Below are 18,023 nucleotides of genomic sequence, written 5' to 3'. Positions count from 1 at the left end.
CACAATGAAGGCACTGTGTCTTGAGAATGAACAATTGCTCAAAGGCTACACGAAATCACATTCCTATTACAGTGCACTAATCAAACCATGACGTTCACACAGCCCTATTTTAATTTCCATCTTCAACTAATTCTAAGAATTAAAATAATGAAATGCCATCTTCCTGGTAGGTCCCAGGTTTTAGAAAAGTGTTTTTTAGAAAAGCGCTAGTTAAATGCAGTCTGTTCATATTCAACAATTAATTTAATGCAAAGAAAGCCTCCAGCGCTGGTGTCTGTAACTGCAGGGATGTTTATATCTTCCCCAATTATTGTGGGATTTATTATGGAAGTATTATTATGCATTATTATTCATATTTATGCATACCTTCCACTGGTCCTGCGGTGATATTGGCTTCCAGTTCGGGTCCATAACTAATAGTTCTGGCTTGAACCTTGAAGCGATAGATCACACCCCTCATCAGGTCACGAACCTTCAGCCAGCGTTGCCAGTTCCCCTTGATCTCCACTGTAACTGTCTTACTGACACCTGTCAAAAGAAGGCACTTTATGAATACTGAATAACATATACCTGTACTCAAAACTAAAAACATTTCATTCAAGACTTTTTTTTTTGTTCATTTAAATTTGGATGATGATTTTACTGCATGTTTTCTCTTACTTTTCCTTATATCCTGCTCACCATGAACTGGTGCGGTGGGCTCATAGACCACTCTGTAGCCTTCCACCACTCCATTGGGCTGCAGAGGAGCTCCCCATGACACATTCAGTGAGCTTCCTGTCACCTCTGAAAACATCATGTGATTGGGTGCTCCAGGAGCAGAAAGACAGACAAAGAGTTGTTAAAAATCTGAAAAACATTCTAGCATAGCCTTCTTCTAAATAAAGTATAGAGGGATCAAACAGTAAAAATAAATATGCTTCTTTTCTGTACATTTCTGCTTTTAAACTGCATTGACATACAGCTTAGACTTTCCTTTGTCAGTGCATTACAGTAAACACATTTTTTGTTAAAATTTAACTAACGCTATCAACAAAACTTGAACCTGCAACATTAAAGGGATAGTTCTTCCAAAAAACTTAAAATTCTGTAATTTCCTCACCCTCAAGTTGGTCTAAACTTGAGTTCTTTCTTCTCTTTTCTACTCGCATATTTTGTAGAATGTGAGTAAACAGTTGCTGGTAGCCACTGACTTCCATAGTATGGAGAAAAAAACAATGAAAGTCAATGGCTACCAGCAACTGAACATTTTTCAAATTTTCTTCTTTTGTGTTCAACAGACAAAAGAACTCAAGTTCGGAGCAACTTGAGGGTCAGGAAATGATTACAGAATCTTTGAAATCTTTGAAATGCCTATATACATATCATCTGCGTTACAGCATTTTTAAATCAAAGGCTTAGTCAGACTTGGACTTTTTTCTATTTGCCAAATCATGCTTAAAGACTCTTAACTGGGGTTATAGCAACAACCTCCACATTTAGTTCCTTAATGGAAGCAGTAATAGTAGAAGTATGACATGGTCTGATAATGTTTTGCACGTCTCGGATGGTTGGCTGGCGCTCATGCGTCTGGATGAGCGTAACAGGATCTCAGTGGGACTCACCAGCCTGCAGGGTGCGTCCTTCACGGGCTGCACTGAGCGGCCCGTCCCCCGCCGTGTTAAATGCAGACAGTTGCACAAGGTAGTTGGTGTAGGATGTCAGGTTCTTCAGGTGCACGGATGTTTCTGGAACAAACAAAACTAGCTCCTTCTCAGTCTCATTCTGTCTGTTCTTTTCCCAGTAATGGATCTGAGGAAAGAAGTGAATGACACATAGACATACTTGAAAGAATAGTTCACCCTAAAATAAAAACATATATTTTTAAGATTTCAAGCAATTACAGTCATCAAAAAAGTGGAAGTAGTCTCTTATGCTCACCAAGGCTGCATTTTTAAAAATCAAATAAATGCATATTGTGATCTAAATATATTTTATAATGTTATGTATTCCTGTGATGGCAAAGTTCAATTTACTCCAGTCTTCAGTGTCACATGATCCTTCAGAAATCATTCTAAAATGTTGATTTGGTGCTCAAGAAAAATTTCTTCTTATTATTAATTTTGAAAACTGTGCTGCTTAATATTTTTGTGGAAACAGTGATAAAAATATAAAAAAATATTAAAAAAAAAGATATAAAAAAATACAGACTCCAATTAGTGCATATTCTTATATTTATTATTTTTTTTATAATATATGTGCTATATTTTGGAAGTTTACTGCATTGTCCATTCATTAAGCAACCAAGTAGCTACATTTTAAGAATGTCTTCTTTTGCGTTCCAAGGTAAAAAAAAAAAAAAAAAAAAAACCTCATTAATTTGGAACATGAGTGCGAGGAAATGATGACAAAATGTTCATTTTTGGGAAACTAACCTTAAAATACACATATACACACACTAAAATTAGACCTGAATGAAATATGTATATCCATGAATTGATACTTTGTGTGTTTGGGGACAGAGCAGAGGGATTCATAACCAGTTCCTGTTCAAATCTCTATGAGAGACAGATGTACAGATGGCGTAAATAGGAAAACAACGGTGGAAGCTAATGCAGTGCAATCAACAGATGACAGTGAGATAAGGGAAGACAGACTGCAGATGAACGACAGTTTATTTATGCCGGTAAACAGATGGACTGCCTGACTGATTTTGGAAATACTTTTCATAAAATTCAGAGCTCACAACTGATTAAACAACTGAGCATTATGTATTCATGCACTAAAATGACCAACCCATAGTGTGACAAACACAACGACTGCATGGGAATTATGGGTCATTTCTATTGGTGTAAATATGCATTTGACAATTAAAAACAGAATTGAATAAACAATTATAATTATTAATACCTAATATCTTATGGCTATTCATACAGGAATGGCCTTCTTGCAGCTGTCTGCACTATTTATGTAAACATAAATCTTTGATCTTTGTAATGCATTTTAATGTTTTTTAGTTTTTTTTAATCTTATGACTTTCTAAAATATTTGTGAATTGTACAGATCATATTTTGTGTATGTATATGGGTAAAAAAATTATCATCACCTTGTATCCTTGAATATTTCCGTTTTGTGTTTCGACAGGTGGAGGCTGCCACTCTACATCCAGCTGACTAGAGGACACAGATTTCAACTGTATGTTCTGAGGAGCCACTGAAGGAGCTGTGAACACACACACACACACACACACACACACACACACACACACACACACACACAAATGTATAATTTTAAATAGAGCAACAAACAAATCAAATGTGCATGTGTCAACAGCGGACAGGATGAGTCTACCACAGTGGGAAAACCATTCACTTCATAGACTATCTGTCTCATATAAAGGCCAAATGTCAAATGACATTTTGTGGCACAATGGACAGTGACTAAACTGAAAGGAAAGAGATTTAGTGATTTATTGACACACTGAAATGTGTAAAATATAATGTCTCTGTAAACAGGCCAGCTGTCGAACTTTAGCTTTTCTTTCAGGGACAAGTTTTTGGTGTTCACTATTGTGGCGCTAAATTATTCAACAGAGTATGTGACTTATGCATTATATTTTGTTTGTTTTATTCAGCAAGGATACATTAAATTAATCAAAAGTGACTTTTATAATATTAAATAAGATATCTATTTCAAATAAATGCTATTCTTTTGAACTTTATATTCATTAATGAATCCAGAAAAAAATGTATCATAGTTTCCACAAAAAATTATAACATTGATAGTAATATGAAATGTTTCTTGAGCAGCCAATCAGCATATTAGAATGATTTCTGAAGGGTCATGTGACACTGAAGACTGCAATAATAATGCTGACAATTCAGCTTTGCCATCAAAGGAATAAATTACATTTTAAAATATATCAAAATAAATAATATTGTTTCACATTTTAATAATATTTCATAATATTACTGTATTTTTGATCAAATAAATGCAGCCTTGGTGGGCATAAATTAATACAAAACATGAAACCCTGTAAAATATTTAAATATTTATTTATTATACCATTTTCATAATACATTAATGTAGCAACAATATTGATTATATATGAATTAATATTTTATTTTAAAATTCAACTTTCTGTGCATAACTATAAGTCATTTCAATGTATAAACACACTCCTTCCCAAGCACGTACACATATATATAGTTCATAGATCTGTTGCTTCATGTCATGGTCAGTTTGTGTTACTTTGCGCTGTATGTGTCAAATTCTCATTTCAGCTCATTCTACACTCCTATAATGAAAGATATGTAATTAAGATGGCCTTGTTGTCTTTATGTGATAAAGTCATGCCAGAGGGATGCTATATTTAATGATGTGCAGCCCCTTATTCTGATCTTTGGGAGAGGTCAGATGTGCAAACTAATCTGATTTATGCACATGGCTCATTTTTTAAATTAGCTTAGGTAATGGGCTTTAATAATGCTCTACATATCAGATGAGTTTACAATCAAATTAGGTTTGACATGTACTGTGACACACATTCACATACAAACTCAGCTATATGTGACCCTGGACCACAAAACCAGTCTTAAGTCACTGGGGTATATTTTTAGCAATAGCCAAAAAAACATTGTATGGGTCAAAATTAAAGATTTTTCTTTTATGCCAAAAATCATTAAGATATTAAGTAAAGATCATGTTCCATATTTTGTAAATTTCCTACTGTAAATATATCAAAACTTAATTTTTTTGTTTAGTAATATGCATTGCAAAGAATTCATTTGGAAAACTTCAAAGGGGATTTTCTCAGTATTCAGATTTTTTTGCACCCTCAGATTCCAGATTTTCAAATATTTGTATCTCGGCCAAATATTGTCCGATCCTAAAAAAAAACATACATCAATGGAAAGCTTGCTTATTCAGCTTTCAGATGATGTTGATGATGACTTAAAGGTTTTGTGATCCACGGTCACATATAGACTGAACAGAAGTCATTTAGTCTTTTATACTGCATTCGGGAAAGCTCTTGTATATAGGCAGTATATAATTACAGCAATTGCTATCTATATTTACACAATGAGGTAAAGCATAGATCTGATATTTTGACACATTTTTGATGTTTGTTTACCTTCACTTAAGACATAATCGGTTGTTTTAATACCATGCCGTACAGCACATCGCTGGTGAAATTGATCTGCGCTGCATAGTGGAAACTGGTCTGTGGCACATTATCAATAGGTCACGCAAATGGATCCATTGCGCGTTGTCTAATGGGTTGTGCAGATAATTGGTCTACATTGCACGATTCAGGTCTCACTTTTCATTTCCATACACCTCATAACCAGATAAAACAGGTTGTGTGACTTTGAGGAAGTATTGCATATAACATTCAATTATCACTTGTGTGCAAATGCATTCCTCGGTAACATTACCAAAGCGTTAAGTGCTCATACCTGACCAAGTAGGTCAGATGATCAGATATTTGATTCAAAATCAAACAACTACACTTCAAAAAAGCACTCTGGGTTTCCCAAAGTTTGTGGTCCAAGTTTTAGAGCTGAGTCATAGCAGTGATCTTAATAAGGCATAAAAACATACCTGCTTCTCCCACAAACACCTCAACAGGTGCACTTGAAGGGCTCTCTCCAACAACATTAAATGCTGTCATGACAATTGTGTATCGTCTGTACTTGCTGAGCTCTGAAAAACACCAATAAAGATGAAGATAAATAAGATGGATGCAGTCAAAGAGTGCTGAGGTACTAGTTTAGAGAAACGCAGAGAAAAAGACCCCAAAAATGTAAAACTAGGCGACGGAAGAGGGACGTGGATATGAGATAAAGGGTGTGGAAATGAGGAGGAGAACAAAATAGATTTACATTTTTCCCCTTCCTCACAGCAGATCGTGACAGGACCAGAGGCTAAACAACAAAGCGCAAAGACTAGGGGAAGTGTTTGTTCTAGAGGTAGAGGAGATCAGAGGATAGAGCAGGGAGTTTGAAAGCCTTCGGGCTTGAATGTGACTCTGTTAACACTTCAAAGATTACAACTATTGAAACAACTCGGCAATTAAAATAATATCAAAATATACTTACGCGTTAATTCAAATTCTGTTAATGAAGGGCTGCTCACTGTCTTAAAAGTGCTCTTAGCTGTTTGAGTTGTGAAATAAACCCAGAGAGAGAGGAAAAGAGAATAAGAGAGAGAAATTACACAAGGGACATTGTTTAATATGCACAGAAGACAAAACAGTCAGCTGAAACAGAAAGTAGCGCAACATGGACAAAATATATTTATAACTGGAAAAATATATATATTAGCAATATGGTACCATTATGGAAAACAACACATTTCACCTAGTAACAAAAAATCTAATTCAAAACATTAATTTCAGTTATAAACAAAAAATTCTAGCTGTGAAGGGAAAAGCAGAGAGAGAGAGAGAGAGAGAGAGAGAGAGAGAGAGAAAGAAATGCACAGACCTGGCCATTCTTAAACTGTTTAATATCATCCTAAGTGCAGATGCATTTCCCAGCACATGGAACCAAGGCTTCATCACCCCAATTCATAAAATGAATAAATGTCAAATCGGCTTCCAACCAAAATACCGCACATCAGACCATATATATAATCTACATACCCTAACTGACAAAGAAACCAAACAAAATAAAAGAAAAATCTTTTCATGCTTTGTTGACTTCAGAAAAGCTTTTGACTCCATCTGGCATGAGGGGCTTTTACTTCAATTAATTCAATGCGGCACTGGAGGAAAAACATACAACATCATCAAATCCACGTACACTAATAACAAATTTGCAGTTAAAATTGGCAACAAACACAGATTTCCTTCCCCAGAGTCGTGGCGTGAGACAGGGTTGTATCTTAAACCCTACACTATTCAATATCTACATCAGTGAACTAGCAAGAGCCCTAGAACAGTCCCCAGCAGCCGGTCTTACCCTACTAGACATTGAAGTTAAATGTCTTCTGTTTGCGGATGATCTAGTGCTGCTGTCACCCACAAAAGAGGGTCTACAGCAGCACCTGGACCTCCTGCACACCTTCTGTCAGACATGGGCCTTGTCAGTTAAGCTTAAAAAGACTAAAATTATGATATTCCAAAAAAGGGCCAGTCACAAAAACCAACATCACTGTTTCCAAATGAAACAACATGCCCTTAGAACACACTAAAAATTACACATACTGTACCTCGGAATAAACATCAGTAACACAGGAAACTTTAACAAGGCTGTGAACGACCTGAGAGACAAGGCATGAAGAGCTTTTTACGCAATCAAGAAAAATATAAAACTTGACATCCCAATTGGAATCTGGCTAAAAATAATCCAATCAGTTATAGAACCAATCACACTCTATGGATGTGAGGTCTGGGGTCCACTCACAAACCAAGACTTCACCAAATGGGACAAACACCCAACAGAGACTCTGCAGGCAGAATTCTGTAAAAATATTCTTCGTGTACAACGAAAAACTCCACACAATGCCTGAAAAAAAAAAGCCATTAAATTCCATGCGCACCTAAAAAGCAGCCATACTGAGACCCTCAATAAAGCATTAAACTACCAAGGACTAAACCCAGAGAAAAGCCCCCTCAGCCAGCTGGTCTCAGAACTGACTTTACAATCCAAACCCCCAGCTAGACTAAATCAAATCATTAAAACACAGAAAGAGAAATATCTGAAACATTGGACAGAAGCAACAGCTCAGCAACGTAAATTAGAATGCTATCTTTCTTTAAACAGAGAATATAAATTGGCAGAATACCTAAACACAGTGGCAGACACTAAACTAAGAAAAGTCCTGACCATGTACAGACTCAGTGACCATAACCTCACCATAGAGACAGACCTGGCTACCAAAAGATGACAGATTGTGTCCACACTGCACACAACATGAAGTGGAAACAGAACTGCACTTTTTAACAACATGCCCTTATTATACACAAATTGGGGAAACATTCTTTCCCCAATTCACAAGCCAGCACAAAGACTTCAACCAGACCAACAAAAGGACAAACTGCCATACATTCTGGGAGAAACCTCAACAAGCTCTAACCTGGCTGCAAAGTACGTCAGGTCCTGCCATGATAAAAGGACAAGCAGTAGAACAGAACCACAAGTCACAGCAGGAAGTAAACACTGTACATCACACATAAACTGACATGACACGATCCAGTCCTTCTCCTTTCTCTTTATTAGAATTTTTATTAGTACTTTCATTTTACTGTATACAGATATATAGACTATATATGCTATATACTTCTATTTTTGTGTTTTTTTTTGTTATTTGTTTATTTAAATGTTTATATGCTTTGGCAATGTAAAGATACTTTTTTTTTACCATGGCAATAAAGCTACCTGAATCTTGAATCTTGAGAGAGAGAGAGAGAGAGAGAGAGAGAGAGAGAGAGAGAGAGAGAGAGAGAGAGAGAGAGACATAGACAGACAGACAGACAGACAGACAGACAGATAGACAGACAGACTAACCTCTGAACTCCGGACTGATTGTTGATTGGTTGGTTGTTGTCTTTGGCTCGTCTGGACTGTTTTCACGTGGAAGTTCCCGGTAATACACGCGATATCCCACAAGAATCCCATTGACAGTTCCCTCTGCAGGGGGCTGCAGACACAGATACATATCGAATTTCAGTCAGTCTCCAAGCAGCAAACAGCCGTTTAATTACTCCATTTAACTCAGGCTAGGAAATATTCACCTGACTTTTCAGCATATGACCTGTGATGCTACTTAATGAAAGAATGTTAGACAGTGTCTATGCTGTCTGCTGCCGGCTAATTAGCAGTTTGAGACGGTGACAGAAAGTAATTACCGCACAATGCACGTCAGCCCAGGAGATAGCACAGATCAACACAGGACAAGTTAGCCGAGACCACAGGTCAGTAAAGGCCTGATCTGGTTGTTCTTTCTCTGACTCACTCTAACATGTGTTCTCACTCTCATGTTCTATTATGGACGTGTCTTATTTAGCATGTGATCAGTGTTATAGGCAAAGTTAATTAAGATGGGGTCAAAACAGGCCAGCTTTGTAAATGTATCCGTATGTGTGTGAATAGATAGAGGAGGTACGTGAAATGACTGCTAACTAATTAGAGGGTAAAGAGTAAGGCTAAGAACCTGCTTGCCAAACATAATTAACATTGAGAGGTGCAGCTGAATACTTTGCACACAAGTCTGCTATTAAACGTTGTTGGACAATTTTGAACCCTTAAACCTTCAGCGAAATGGAAAAACAGGAAAAGTTCCTGTGACACCTACACATGCTAAAGCTGTTTTAAAACTAAGCGGGCATTGTAAGCATCACAGGTTTGCTCTCCACATGCACTCTTCCAACATTTAGACAATGTTTTGATGATAAGGCAATCCCATAACAAACTGCTACAAGGTTTACTGTTAAAAAAAATAGTTTTTGAAAAAAAGTATTGTTAACTCTTTGTTTTACCTGCCACTGGACAATCACAGATGTTGTGGTCGAAGGTTTGATGTTCAAAATGACAGGCGCTTCATCTGGCACTAAACACACAGACAAACACATTCAATCAATTAATGAATCAATCAAGCTATCTATCTATCTATCTATCTATCTATCTATCTATCTATCTATCTATCTATCTATCTATCTATCTATCTATCTATCTATCTATCTATCTATCTATCTATCTATCTATCTATCTATCTATCTGTCTATCTGTCTATTTTATTAACATTATTTTGAGAATTTATTGATGAGAAAATGTAGATAGAATGACAAGCTTCCATTCGTCTATTCACTATTCTATCTACATTTTCTCCTCCAAAAAATAAAATAAAATAAAAAATACTATCTACTCAGATCCTTTCACAAATACTCAGATCCAAAAAGCACTCTAAAAAATTATAATTCACTTTGCACAACACACAGAATCTAGTATTACCGTCCTGCAGAGTGGTAACTGGCTCAGTTTCTTTGCTGAAGGCACTGTCTCCCACATCATTTGTGGCCATCATTCTAAATTTGTAAGAGGTGTATGGCTTCAGCCTACAAGAAAAGAGATGCATTTCAGCTCACACACAAGATCATTCTCAAGTACCAACAGGAACCAGAAGTGATGCATTTTTAGACTTCTTTTGAGAAAATCAGAGACAGAAGCTCTTACTACAACAGGTAAGCTATCATACAAATGCATTTATAAATATAGTCATAAGAACACATCCCAGTCTGTTGGGTAGACATGTCTGCTCAACCCACAATGTCTTGCTCAAAGTGCTTGAACAGATACCAAACACTTGAATATTTCTTGAGATTTTCATGTTTATAAGAATGACTCATTATTAATTTATTATTTGTTAATACTAGTCAACTGCACAGATTTGTTATTGCTTTTCGAACTTTGAGGGAAGGGGACACAGGGTTGTGGGTAATGTATATCAAAGTGGGCCATCAGGGAAACTTTGAGTCTGTGTGTGTGCATGTGTGTGAAGTGAGCAATTAGGGATTTGAGAATCAGGACTCTGAGGGTGCTTGTGTCGTTGTGAGTGTTTACGTGTGTGTGTGTGTGTATGTGAGTGTGTGTTCATAATTAGGGCATTGAAGACAAGGACTGTTAGTGGCATTTCTGTTTTAATAGCTGGAGGCATTTACTCCTCTGAGAATCAAGATGGTTTGAACACAAACATCCTCTTGGTTCAAAACACTCGGTTCATGCAATTATGAAAAATGCATGTGTGACAGAAAGAAAGAAATCAAGACCAACTGAAGCAAAGCACTGTAGCAGCATATACACACAAACTACACAGGAAATAAATGGTTGAATAGGCAAATATCAGTAGGGACATTTACATTGCTGTATAAAGTATGAAAAATTCAGAATGTAATAATCGGCTCTCTGAAATGAAATGAAGCAGGAAATGAAGTGGTCCTTCACTGTGGTCCATAAAATAAAAATTGATTATTAAATATGATGAAATATACCGTTCAGAAGTTTGGGATCAGTGAGATTGAGTCAAATGTTTATTTTGAATACATGCTGTTCTTTTAATATTTCTATTCATCAAAAAAATCATGACAAAAAAGTGTTCCAAAATATATTAAGCAGCACAACTGTTTTCAACACTGATAATAATATGAAATTTATTTCAAAACCAGATAAGCATAAAAAATAGATTTCTGAAAGATCATGTGACACCGAAGACTGTAAAATTCAGCTTTGCCATGCCAAGAATATTTAAACATTTTAAATTAGAATGTAAAATATAAAAAATTGTATTAATATTTCTGAGTGTTTCTGTTTCTATTTACTGTACTTTTGATTAAACAAATGCACTGTGTTTGAAAGTTTTCTTTCAAATATCCTACAGGATCCAAACGTTTGTAATGTACAATATAACGGTAATGTACATAAATTCAATTACATTAAATACAAATTGAAATTCATATTTAAATTTCAAAATTCAATTCAGTCTGCATTCTCTAGTCAGCATACAGTAGTAGAAGTGCAAACTACTGTATATACTGCAGAAATAGTAAGGGTAGTACAGTTGTACTCCAAGCATAGTGATTGTTTGTTGTGATTCCGGTATACAGTAAATATATTTACATTTATTCCGGCTCTGTGCCACATTAAATAGTCTGTGCAAATGTGTTATCCATGGTGCTTCAGACTCATCTTCTGTGCCTCCTTTGCAGTCAGAAGATGGCTTACGATGAGTCATTGAATGTCAGTGAAAGGCATATGTGGGTAATTAAAAGGACAGGAATGTGGGTTGTGGGTAATCAAGTGGTACCGAATGCTGAAATGCTCCCATGGTTCCATTACAAAACAGGTTGAGAAAGATGGTGTTACGGGGAGGCTAGTCCTTTAGCTCAATAAATTTTTCCCCTTAATGCAAGTGGACATTTAGAGACGTGAACGAAGATGACAGCATGAATCACACAGGTGATGATGAGAAGAACGAACAGGCAGGGTGAAAGAATATGAGCTAGTGCTGCAGTGCTGGAGGATGGAGAGCAGAAATCAGGTTAGTGAGCGGGTGGAGCTGAATGGATGTGTGATTAGACATCAGGCCACCTGATGGTCAGTCTGATTATGATTGCACTCTCTCTTTCCCTCTCTCTCTCTCTCTCTCTCTCACACACACACACACACACACACTCTTGCTCAGTCTGAAGATTTCATTCTCTTTTTGATTCTTAATGATGTCTCATCAGTGTCACTGCATGTCTATAATATAAAATGCCCTACATGTTTTGTGTAATTTCACTCTTTTAGATTGAAGAGCTTTGTTTGATTCAGTCCAATAGATGGTGTTTTAATTTTAACCTTTTTCATTCTCACCCTGACTCTTTCCACTCTTTCAAAGTGATGGAATCAATACCATGGGACTAAATCATTATTATAATTGTGTTATTTACATAGCTCAGAAAATAGCATTGTGCATACCCCCCCCCCACCAAATTAAATAACATTTTGATGGTACGTGTCTAAAAAAAATATGGTATTGCAATGGTACCATGCCATAAAGAAAAACAAAACCCCCCAAACTTATAGTATTAATGTGATACAAAACAATAAAAATAAAAACAATGCTATGCGCTACTGCTATGGTGTATGTAAAAACAAAACAAAACAAAACAGTCTGGAAAAAAGGCCAAAAAACCAAGGTATTACCACGGTACAAAAAAGCAACACATACTGTTTGTATGGAAACAAAAAAACAAAACATGCCATTACCTATGCACCAATGTTCAAAAACAAAACAAAAAGCATGGTGCTAATATGGTCCAAAAACATGGCATTACCCTTTCAATAATTTCCCAAAAAAAAAAAAAAAAAAAAAAAAATTTTGTTACTTTCTTGTTTTGCAATATAAAAGATTTGCTTGTTGAATTCTAGCTTTAATTATTTCCACGTCTGCATATCCCACACTTACAACAAGCTCAAGCGTACCTCCGTTTTGTGTATTTTAATGTCTTCTGTCAGTCAGAGCTAAAGCACATTATGCTATAAATAGTGACTGTTCTTGTACCAGCCTTTGGCTGCACAGGCAGTTATGACTAATCAGAGAGAGATATGTGCGCGTGTGTTACCTATCCACCTCCCAGGAGGTGTTATTATGACCGATGGAGGATGTGTGGATCTTCCACTCGCCGTCCGGCAGCTCTAATGCCTGCAGGGTGAAGTAGCGCACTGGGGAAGAGCCGTCTCCCCCCGCCGTCCAATGAAGTCGCAGCTTATGAGACTCCACCCCTTTCTGAGGCACGGTGAGTCGTCGAGGGTGCTGTGGCCGCTCTGTGGGACATGTGTAATGAGTCACTGCTGGGCATATTCATGTGTCACAGACCCGGCTCGTGGCTAATTTTGAGCTCGGGTTTAAACACGGTCAGCTCCGAAGGGCCACATGCTGTTTTGACAGTGTGCTTTATCAGCTGACATTCGACTCAGACAAACTGACTTCACGAAACACGAGCGTTTCAGCGGGTTTTTAGCCTTAGTCACATCCAATTTGTCACTGTTACTGTAAATAATTCTACAGTAGCCTAAGTAGTGAACAATTTGATAACAACACAATCGAACATTAACCCTTCAAACATACCTCTTTTTTCTGTCGTTATGACGATGGCCTCCTCTGGGGGTCCCCAGCCCTTTTGAGTGCGTGCTGTGATTTGGAAAACATACGCTGATTCCGGAATCAGTCCTGTCACTGTGAATTGACGCGCGTTGGATCCCACTTCAACCGTGGTAAACTTGTTGGGGTCGTTGATATCCAAACGGTAAGAAATTTGATAACCTGAAGTAACAAAGTAATAATTACATCAGAACTTCTTGAGTACATTGTTTAACTCTTTGCAGTGTCACTGTAATATATACAGTATATTACATTTGTTATTATTAACAATAATACTAATTAATATATTAATACAATTAAATAAATGTGAATTTATTACTATTATTGTCAATTATACATAATGTATTAGGAACTTCTCAATAATAATTAATACTTATTAATATTATTATTTTATAATAATAATAATAATTATCATCAGCATCAATAATAATATTAATAATAATATTGCAATGTCAATCATACATATTGTTAATATGATTAAATTATTATGCATGTATTATTGTTATTAATAATAAAAATAATTAAGTTCATTACATAAATAATAATAATAATAATAATAATAATAATAATAATTATTATTATCAATTATACATACTAGTTATATTAGGGAATACTTAATTAATATTGATTAATATTAATTATTTTATTATTATTATTTTATTATTATTTAATAATAATATTAATACATTAATCATAATATTATTTAAATGTTAATCATAAATATTGTTTATATTATTAAATTATTATGCAGGCATTAATATTAAAATTATCATCATCATTAATAATTATCATTAATAATAATAATTTAATTATTTCTATAAATAATTCACAATTATTTATAATTACTATATAATTATTGTTTTTATTATTTAAAATAGTCTCTCCTATATTATTTAAATATGCAGAAATGCAAAAGAGAACTGGTGTTGGTGCTTGATAGCAACCATTCTCACAGACTTTCAATGTATGGAATAGAACAGTATTAATATTCCACATAGCCATATCAAACAAACCACACAACTAATTTCAAATCAGCTTACAACAATCCATCTGGTGTGTATCATTACAATGGTCTAAACATATGAGGCGTCACATTTTTAAATACATTTTTAAAGTCATTATACAAGTTCGCAACAGCAGCCTTCCTTCATAAGAGTTAATAATCCTCTTCTAACTGCAGACAAGGCTCATTTAATTTTAATGCAGATGCTAAGACCAAAGTGTCCCATGGAACATCTCCACAGTCTGAGAGCATGCTTTAACCTGGAAGCGTTTATTACAGCTGTAAGCGTGTTTTTAACATGAGGTGCTGGAGAGATTGAGAGAGTTAAGTGCCTTGTAAACGGGGGAATCTACAGAATGGCCGAGAGAGACGTTCTTATCTCTGTCACATGGGGCGTTTGGTGTTAGCGTGCTCCGTTTGGAGGATTAGCATGGCGCTACAGTGCTGAGGCTGGTTTTAATTCAATGTTTTTTTCCCCCTTGTCTTCTCAGATTCTTATGCACCCTTTCTTTCCTTTACTCTCTTCCCCTCTCTGAATGCACAGCTCGCTAAGATCCTCCTTTATTAAGAGGCCATCGCTAACCCAACCCAAAAAGCCCAGAGGGGCCTATGCAAAATCCTCTGCTTTTCCCGCTTGTTCCTGAGCTCTCTCTTTTGATGGTTTTTCTTTTTCCTTTTTTTTTTTTTGTGTGTGTGTGTTACGCTAGAGGCAGAAATCAACTTGAACACTTTTTTTTCCTCCTTTTCTTTGCTGTTACAGAGTAGCTTTTCCCCTGGAAATGGAGAGAAGGAGGCAAAAGGACAAAAAATGGCCAACAATCAACTGTTCAGGCTTTGTATTTTCCCTCATCTATCATGGTAGAGCTGTGACCTATGCCAGGTGGTTCGGTACTCATTTTTTAATGTCTGGGTTGCCGTGGTGAGAGCAGTAAGCCGTGTAATTGGTCGGATGGTCACCCCTCGGTCAGGCGCATTTTATTTGTGCGCCCTGTTACCACAGCAATCACTGATCCCTACACAGGACACATTACAGCGGACACTCAACGCTATAAGTGAAGGAGAGCAGGAGAGACTATTACAAATAGAAATATGGTGCTACCATAAATACCATGTTTTTGGGACACTTTCATAGTGGTATCAGTCATATTCTATGCAGTAAATTAAGGTACACCATTAAAATATTTTTATATTATTTATTTTATATATTTTTTGGGATGATTTTTAATGTTTCTGAAAGAAGTCACCAAGTCTCCATTTATTTGATGAAAAATACAGTAAAAACTGTTATGCTGTGTAATATTATTACAATTTAAAGAACTATTTTCTATCTTAATAGAGTTTAAAATGTAATTTATTCCTGTGATGCAAAGCTAAATTTTCAGCATCAGTACTCTAGTCTTATGATCCTTCAGAAATCATTCTAATATGCTGATTTGGTGCCCAAGAAACAGTTCTTATTATTATCAGTGAAAACTGTTGTGCTTCTTAAGATTTTTGTGGAAACTGTGACAAATTTGTTTTCAGGATTCACTGATGTTGAAAAGTTGAAAAGAAGAGCATTTATTTGAAATGGAAATCTTTTGTAACATTATAAATGTGACCCTGTACCACAAAGTCTTAAGTCGCTGGGGTATATTTGTAGCAATAGCCAAAAATACACTGCATGGGTCAAAATGATTGATTTTTCTCTTTTATGCCAAAAATCATTAGGATATTAAGTAAAGATCATGTTCCATGGAGATATTTTGTAAATTTTCTTACCATGTACATCAAAACTTTAAGGGGTCATATGATGCTGTTAAAAAGAACAGTATTTTATGTATTTGGTGTAATGAAATGTGTTTATGCGGTTTAAGGTTAAAAAAACACATTATTTTCCACATACTGTACATAATTGTTTGTCCTCTATGCCACGCCTTCTGAAATGCATTGATTTTTAAAAGGCTCATCTCTCTGAAAAGCGAGGTGTGCTGTGATTGGCCAGCTATCCAGCGCTTTGTGATTTGCCGAATGCCTCAAGCGTGTGATGGAAATGTTACGCTTAACATATTGTGACGCCCTGTCCGGCCGGAGTGACGAGACATAAACATAAAACCCATTATAAACGTGATATAAACATGATTTCTAGTCGTGTCTTCTTTTGGAAGGCAAAAACAAAGTAGTTTCGCTTTCTCAATGAAACAGCATCACACACCGCGGCCTTGAGTGAGCAGAGCCTTTGCTTTCACAGTGAAACACACAGCATCTATACGACATGGCGGCGGCGGCAACAACAATACTACAATGAGAATAAAAGGTACGGCTTCTTTCTTTGTGTGAACATCTGGGCGACGTTATGCAAATCTTACCACATACTGACGTAGAGATGTGGGGGCGTGTTAGAACGAGCCATTTTAGGGCGGTGTGGACGAGTGTTAACTTTTAGAAAGAATATCTCTTTGGATTTGAGACTTTAGTCTTTGCAACTTCACAGATCTTCTTTATTCACCAAGGGCTCGTAACACTCCAAAGAGAAAGGAAAATTTGAAGTCGCATCATATGACCCCTTTAATTTTTGATTAGTCATATGCATTGCTAAGAACTTCATTTGGACAACTTTAAAGGCAATTTTCTCTCTTTTTTTTTTGCAGATTCCAGATTTTCAAATAGTTGTATCTCCACCAAATATCCTAACAAACCAAACATCAATGGAAAGCTTATATATTCAGCTCTCAATGTCAAAAAACTGACCTTTATGACCTGTGGTCCTGACTCCTGGGTCACAAATCTCTTTACTGTCACTTTTCACCAATTTAATTCATTCTTGCTGAATAACAGTATTAATTTCTATCAAAAAGCTTACTTTTTTAAATGTATATAAGCACACACACACACACACACACACACACACACATATATAAGACCTGGAGTACTTGGCAGACGCAGTACGAGTGTAGTATCGAAAGGGAACTATATAATACATTATATATATATATATATATTTATATATTTATATATATATATATATGAGTTTCTGCACAGCATTTTGTCTTCTTTTTGTGAAGTTACAGAAATTGCAGTATTTCCTAGTTCTTTTTATTATAAATGTATCTGTCTTCACTCTAATTGAGATCCTCATTGTTTTTAAAGTGATAAATATGGCTATGATTTCAGAAAGTATACAATAAAACTTCCCTCTAAATATCTTCAGTGTATTTACACTCTTAAAAATAAAGGTGCCTCACGATGCCATAGAAGAACCTTTTGGTCTAAAAGGTTATATAAAGAACCTTTAACATCTGAAGAACCTTTCTGTTTCACAAAAGGTTATCTGTGGCGAAAGAAGGTTCTTCAGATTATAAAAGGTAAGAAAGAGATGGCTCTTTAAAAAAACCTTTGACTTAGTGGTTCTTTG

The 18,023-nt window shown here is 35.8% G+C and overlaps 1 protein-coding gene across 4 annotated transcripts in view; it reads right to left on the bottom strand.

Moving 5' to 3' along the window:
• LOC109050400 (protein sidekick-1-like) overlaps positions 1–18,023 on the bottom strand; it is a 193,196-nt gene that overhangs the window by 6,248 nt on the left and 168,925 nt on the right. For 2 of the 4 annotated variants that reach the window (XM_042716835.1, XM_042716837.1), the window contains 11 exons: positions 13,594–13,788; positions 13,088–13,289; positions 9,936–10,039; positions 9,464–9,534; positions 8,493–8,625; positions 6,081–6,137; positions 5,584–5,685; positions 3,086–3,201; positions 1,605–1,791; positions 661–819; positions 367–528 (listed from right to left, as the gene is read on the bottom strand). In XM_042716835.1, the coding sequence (XP_042572769.1) occupies positions 367–528; positions 661–819; positions 1,605–1,791; positions 3,086–3,201; positions 5,584–5,685; positions 6,081–6,137; positions 8,493–8,625; positions 9,464–9,534; positions 9,936–10,039; positions 13,088–13,289; positions 13,594–13,788 (1,488 nt within the window). The remainder of the gene's footprint in view (positions 1–366; positions 529–660; positions 820–1,604; positions 1,792–3,085; positions 3,202–5,583; positions 5,686–6,080; positions 6,138–8,492; positions 8,626–9,463; positions 9,535–9,935; positions 10,040–13,087; positions 13,290–13,593; positions 13,789–18,023) is intronic. The other 2 variants (XM_042716836.1, XM_042716838.1) reach the window with 1 other exon arrangement.

This window comes from Cyprinus carpio, chromosome B1, assembly GCF_018340385.1.
Source record: "Cyprinus carpio isolate SPL01 chromosome B1, ASM1834038v1, whole genome shotgun sequence".
Taxonomy (NCBI): Eukaryota; Metazoa; Chordata; class Actinopteri; order Cypriniformes; family Cyprinidae; genus Cyprinus; species Cyprinus carpio.
The sequence above is the reverse complement of the archived record's forward strand: the minus strand, read 5'-3'. Positions and strand labels throughout refer to the sequence as shown.